General features: G+C 31.0%; 1 protein-coding gene across 1 annotated transcript in view; it reads right to left on the bottom strand.

Moving 5' to 3' along the window:
* The window catches only part of LOC108737371 (pancreatic lipase-related protein 2-like), a 17270-nt gene extending 11931 nt beyond the window's left edge, over nt 1-5339 (bottom strand). Inside the window, exons 1-2 of the mRNA XM_025980064.1 lie at nt 4882-5339; nt 458-729 (exon numbers count right to left, since the gene is read on the bottom strand). Of these exons, the coding sequence (XP_025835849.1) occupies nt 458-729; nt 4882-5053 (444 nt within the window). The 5' untranslated portion in view covers nt 5054-5339. The remainder of the gene's footprint in view (nt 1-457; nt 730-4881) is intronic.
* Between the last annotated feature and the right edge of the window lie 244 nt (nt 5340-5583).

The following is a 5583-nucleotide window of genomic DNA, read 5'->3' on the forward strand; positions in this document are numbered from 1 at the left end:
AATAGAAAATACGTTTGGAAAAGTATTTTAAATAAAATACAAAATGCTTTTCTCAAAAAACTATTTCAATGCAAGATAAAAACAGGTATTTTAAATGCTAGTATTTCAAATAAATTATATTTCTGTAAGCAATAAAATAAATTTTGAATACAATTATTGTTTAGCAGGTTCTATCAAAATTGTTAGATATTAATACTGCAGAATAAAATCTAATTTTTAATTTTTAAATAAAATAGCTGTCCATACCCTAGGACAACTAACGTGTTATATGTAAATATTTGTACATGGAGGTAGATTTACATCAATATGATTACGAAATTTTTGAAATAAGGTATTATTTGATTCGAGTAAGACTACATTGGGGCTTATACTGGTAGATTATTGAAAGAATGCAAATTTTCGCTGATTTGCTTGCTTTTATATATTTAATACGAAGTAATTGCCGTTTGAGACTTACAAATTTCAAGTAGGCATCTGTCGCTGCCAAGATTCCCTTCGCGTTCCATGTCGTCATATAACCATGGATAATCACCTTTAATTTTTCCTGTGGGACGAAATTGGATTTTTGTAGGACTTTTCCGTTATCGTCGTAATTTAGAAGTTGTGGATGGGAAAAGTTCAACTCCTTTCTGAACAAGTAAAATTTCGTTTCTAACATTTTCGGATCTTCGGGAGCTTTTCGGAGTGGAGACCTCACGTGTTGGGGAACATGAAAGCAACCGACAGTTTCTGAAAACAAATAGAAATAATATCGATAAGCAGACTTATACGTTGAGGCATGAAATAGACCAAAAGATATATGAAAATTGGAAAAACTTTGGCGGTTGTTGTAGAACAAACAGAATAGTTCAAAACCCCAACGCCCAAACACGACACTGTAGTGAACTGTCCCTGAAGAAGGTAACCCTGTTACCGAAAAGTGCTTCGGACAACCAGGGGCGCAACAAGTGGGGGGGTACACGGGTGCCCGGGCATCCACTTGATTTAGTTTGGGCAGTTAGTTCCAGTCGATTCAGATAATAACTCGTTTCAAACAGTTCAAGTTCGTAAATGAATAGCCGGAATGATCCTTTTTTTTAGTCATTTACGCCCTTGGGACAACTACAGTGTCGTGTTTTGGCGTTGGGGTCTTGAGCTATTCTGTTTGTTCTACAAGAGCAAAACATATAGGTATTAATACTAGCGCTTATTGCATAGGTGCTGAAAAACGGATAAGAAAATTAGACAATTATATATTTTTGTGACCTTATAACTATAAGGACCTTGCTAGATCTGTGGAATATGGCCCTCTGTTAAACTTTTTGAAATTTTGGATTCTGGTAGTTCTCAACTTGTAGATGAAAGGTCTCATTGGGCGCTAAAAGTCTTCTTTCCATTTGAAATCAAATGGTTTTCCGTTGGTTTTACATGAATCGTAAAACGTAAATATATATCTTAAAAACATTTCATATTTTATTTATTATGATTGACTATTGCTTGAATTGTTAATTAAAATTTTGTAAGACTAAGGCTAACAACGTAAATAATATTTAATCAATAGAAACAGTTGCGGTAATCATTTAATTGTAAAAAAGAATTATTTTTATTTTCTATAAACCTTGAACACATTGGCTAGTAAAACAGCTGAGAAAGTATGAACTGCTGAATGACACACAAGCAGTGAAAAATATTGAAAATTATTAAATCAGCAAATTGAATACTTTCAGTTACATTATTCTTGGCAGTTGCGCAAAACAGACGCTTTATTACATTTTTTTTAGCGAAGTCGTTGTTTCTTGTTATTTATTAAAAACAAAGTCTAATATTTCAGAACTACCCTAGATAGATTGATATATAGAATACAGAAATTTCTAACGGCAATTGTAGTCTAAGCTGTATGAAATATTTTAGAATTTCATTCCAAACATAAAAAAAAATGGTTTTGTACGTTTCAAGCAATCAAAATACGTATTTTTGATGGGAGATATCAATAGTGCGTCAAGCGAGAAACCTGAAATTTTCAGTAAAAATTTTGTTGGTTAACTAAACGAATCAGCAAAATAAATTCTTTCAGTTACATGATTGTTGGCAGACGGTTATTTATTAATAACAAAATCTAATATTTTAGATCTACCGTAGATAGAATGCAGAAATTTTTAGCTGCATTTGTCGTCTAAGCTGCATGAAGTATTTTAGCATTTCATTCCAAACATAATTTATTATATGCACTTCTAAAATAAAAACACACTGTATACATTGCCATTGCAATAGTATCAGCTACTTAATTTATTTTTTGATCAACTCCAATACAATAAAAGTTGTTTTGTACGTTTCAAACAATCAAAATACGTATTTTTGATGGGAGATATCAATAGTGCGTCAAGCGAGAAACCTGAAATTTTTGGTAATATTATTAAACCAACAGCTAGTTTCTCACTGAATTACATGAATATGTATATATATTTTAATCAGAGACAACAAAAAACATAATGCTTCTATAAAATTTAAGAAATAAAGCCTATTATTTTGTTTGTTTCCACTTCACAAATTAAATATATTTGCATATTTTTATAGCTGATTAAAATGGATAATATTTTTTTATATTAATATTTTGTTGTGAAGTAAATGCTATAAAAGGTTCTAATAAAACTGTAATTGTATTATTTAACAAATTAATGAATTTTTAGCATTTATGCAATCGCAGCTTATATAAAAAAACATAAAACATCAATGGAAAATGAACTCAAACTTTGTCGGCATATTTAATAAAGGTATTTCAGAAAAAGAAATTAATATAGATCTGTATGAAATGCCTTTCGCAATTTTTAAATGTTGTGCACAGATTTTGCAAAATTAATTCTTGTTCAAAGTAGGTATTTGGGTAACCTTTTCAATATAGATATTTCAAAAGAATTCTTGTAAATGAAAAGGTGCATAGAATATTCAAAAAAATGAAAATTTATAGTAGAAATGTATGGTAAAAATAATTCTTTGAGTTTGAAAAAAATGGAATATAGACATTTAGGTTTCCTTAATTGGACTCCTAATTATGTATTATGTAAAGTTTTTATGTGGAAAAAAATTGTAACATGGGCAATTAATTTGCGTTAAGGTCTTATTATATCATATTAAAGTCTATCTACATACAACATTGTTTAAAATTATGGTAGACAATTTTTTATTTTTATGGAACATTGTAAAATAAATTGTAAATGATCATATGGGTGAATGGTTGTTCGATACATAGTTAATTGCTATTAAATGTGTCGATAAATAATTAATCTCGATTTAACCAAAAATATATTTTTTGTTTTCTGTTATTGGAATTTAAATGAGATGCTTATTTATTGAGAATTTACAAAATCAAAAAGCAGAAAAATAGATAATGATTAATTGTGTCAATTACAGTTATCTATTTACTTAAGTTAAATATCAAATTTGACATGGATAATTTTGTAAGTAGTTTAGTGGTGGATAAAATATACTGCAGAGTTTTCGCCAAAAGTTAGCTCAAAAGAAGGAAGAAACTAATGCCAGTAACGGGTTAGGTTATAAAGAAAATTCCGAATGTATTTTTAAAACGATGATGCTGACTTATTTTTGATTAAATTTTACGTAAGTGCGCCATCTTTTTGTTGATAAAGAATTTTGCGATGCAGCATATATGTAGTACAATTCAGTACAATTTTTCGTTTTTAATTTTCCAAAAATGGCGGAGGTAAATTACCGGACGGAAATTATGGATTTTTGCTTCATTTGTTAAAATTTAAATAGGCTTCGTTACTGCTAATGGAAGTTATGCAGTCCTTATTTTATTTCGGCACGATTCTTGGGTAAATCCTTCTGTACCAAATAATGCTAAAATTTTTCTTTTGATTACGAGGTATACTATTATTTCTTCCATTTAACAAATTATAGGTACTTTAGTTATAACTGTTAAACTAGCCGACGTCATTCTAATGTAGAATAGTAAGTTTTACGATTTTAGTCAATTTGTTCAAGAAGCATGATAGATTGAAAAAGAAAAAAAAACATTTTTTATCTAAATATACTTATTCTTAATTGCCTATTAAAAAAGATACATTAACTATGTAACGATAAATAATTATACAATTCATGCTTTAGCTGACTGGTTTTAATTTAGGCTAGGTTAGGCGTAGTTCTAATAAGTTTCTCTGACTGCTACACCATGTCTTACCGTGTAGGAAATATCGGATTTGGCGACAGGCCTAAATGTGGACCAGTAGTGGGAAGCCAAGCAGAGGCTTTTTAATATTGGTCAAAAGTTCGGCCAATTTGCAAATATCATGTAAGGCTAGGTACATTAACGTTTCGCTAAGTTTGATTCAATACTGGGCAGTCAACTATGAGCTTGATTGCTAAATGTTGGGTTGATGTTGTTCATAAAGTCTTGACCCAACATTGGGCTAATATTGTTCATTAAGTTTTTGCTCAATATTGGCTGTTCAATTTTCACCAAGGCTTGGTTCAGTACTAATGGACCAAGATTGTTAACCAGGTTTGAGCCAAAGCGACAAACTAGGCATTTGCTGTGCTTGGTCTGTGACTATAGTAGAATTGAACAATCTTGGGTCAAGCTTGGTCCTGTTGGATAAGGGACCATTATTAAGCAATGTATCAAAGATTAATACTGCTTATATTATTATTAAAGTTGAGCTCTGTTTCCTTAATTATTTTTTGTAAATTAATATTTTTTTATTATTTATCCTTTATCCATTTTTTTTAAATCGATTTTGATCTATTTTTAAAGTGCGAATAATTTTTACCATTTTTAATTGTTTCAAAAATTGAATACGAGGTTTGAGACTTATAAAAATCTCATCGAAATATAAAATCACCCTGTATCATTACGGTAATTTAAGGGAAAAAAATGACACTCACCGTAACATACTCGATTTCTTTCCATGTTCCTTTTTCGTAGGTCATACAACCTCTGTTGTAAATTCAAGGCAGATAGTCGTGGGAACCTTTTTAGCGAATTATAGATGAAATTCCTTTGTCCGCAGGAAAACCCCAGTAGCAAGAATAGCACAAACAATCTGTTCACTAGCATCTTACTTATTTCCTAAACGTTTTTTTACAATACCCCAACGTCGGCCAAGTGAGTCACTCGCGTTAGCGTTTGATCTGATAAGTAAGTTCGCAGTTCGTCCACTTTATAACAACTTAGCTATTGTACAAACTGAATTTAATCAAGAGCAACAAAAACCACGTGCATGTCTCACGTTATCCACTCGAAAATGCATAACACGTCTAGCTTTTGCGGTAATACCTACTTTTACGATTAGTTCGTTGGTTGACAAACGAAGAAGGCCCCTGGTCTTTGACCGGCCCGCGACAACGCTCGGAATTGCTTTCACTTTGTGGAAAGACGCACTTGACGCTGTCTACTGCTCAATAAAACCGCGAATTGCAACCATTACTTATTGGGTACAGGTGGAACGCTAATCGTTCTACTTTTTGGATTAAACTACGATAATCACAATGAAAGTGCAAAAACAGTGTGCTTCGGTACACAACAGCTAATAAATTTAGGTATAAAGAGTATATATTGCAAATTACATTTAAAATTAAAATAAATCA

This window comes from Agrilus planipennis, unplaced genomic scaffold, assembly GCF_000699045.2.
Source record: "Agrilus planipennis isolate EAB-ADULT unplaced genomic scaffold, Apla_2.0 scaffold14, whole genome shotgun sequence".
NCBI classification, from domain to species: Eukaryota; Metazoa; Arthropoda; class Insecta; order Coleoptera; family Buprestidae; genus Agrilus; species Agrilus planipennis.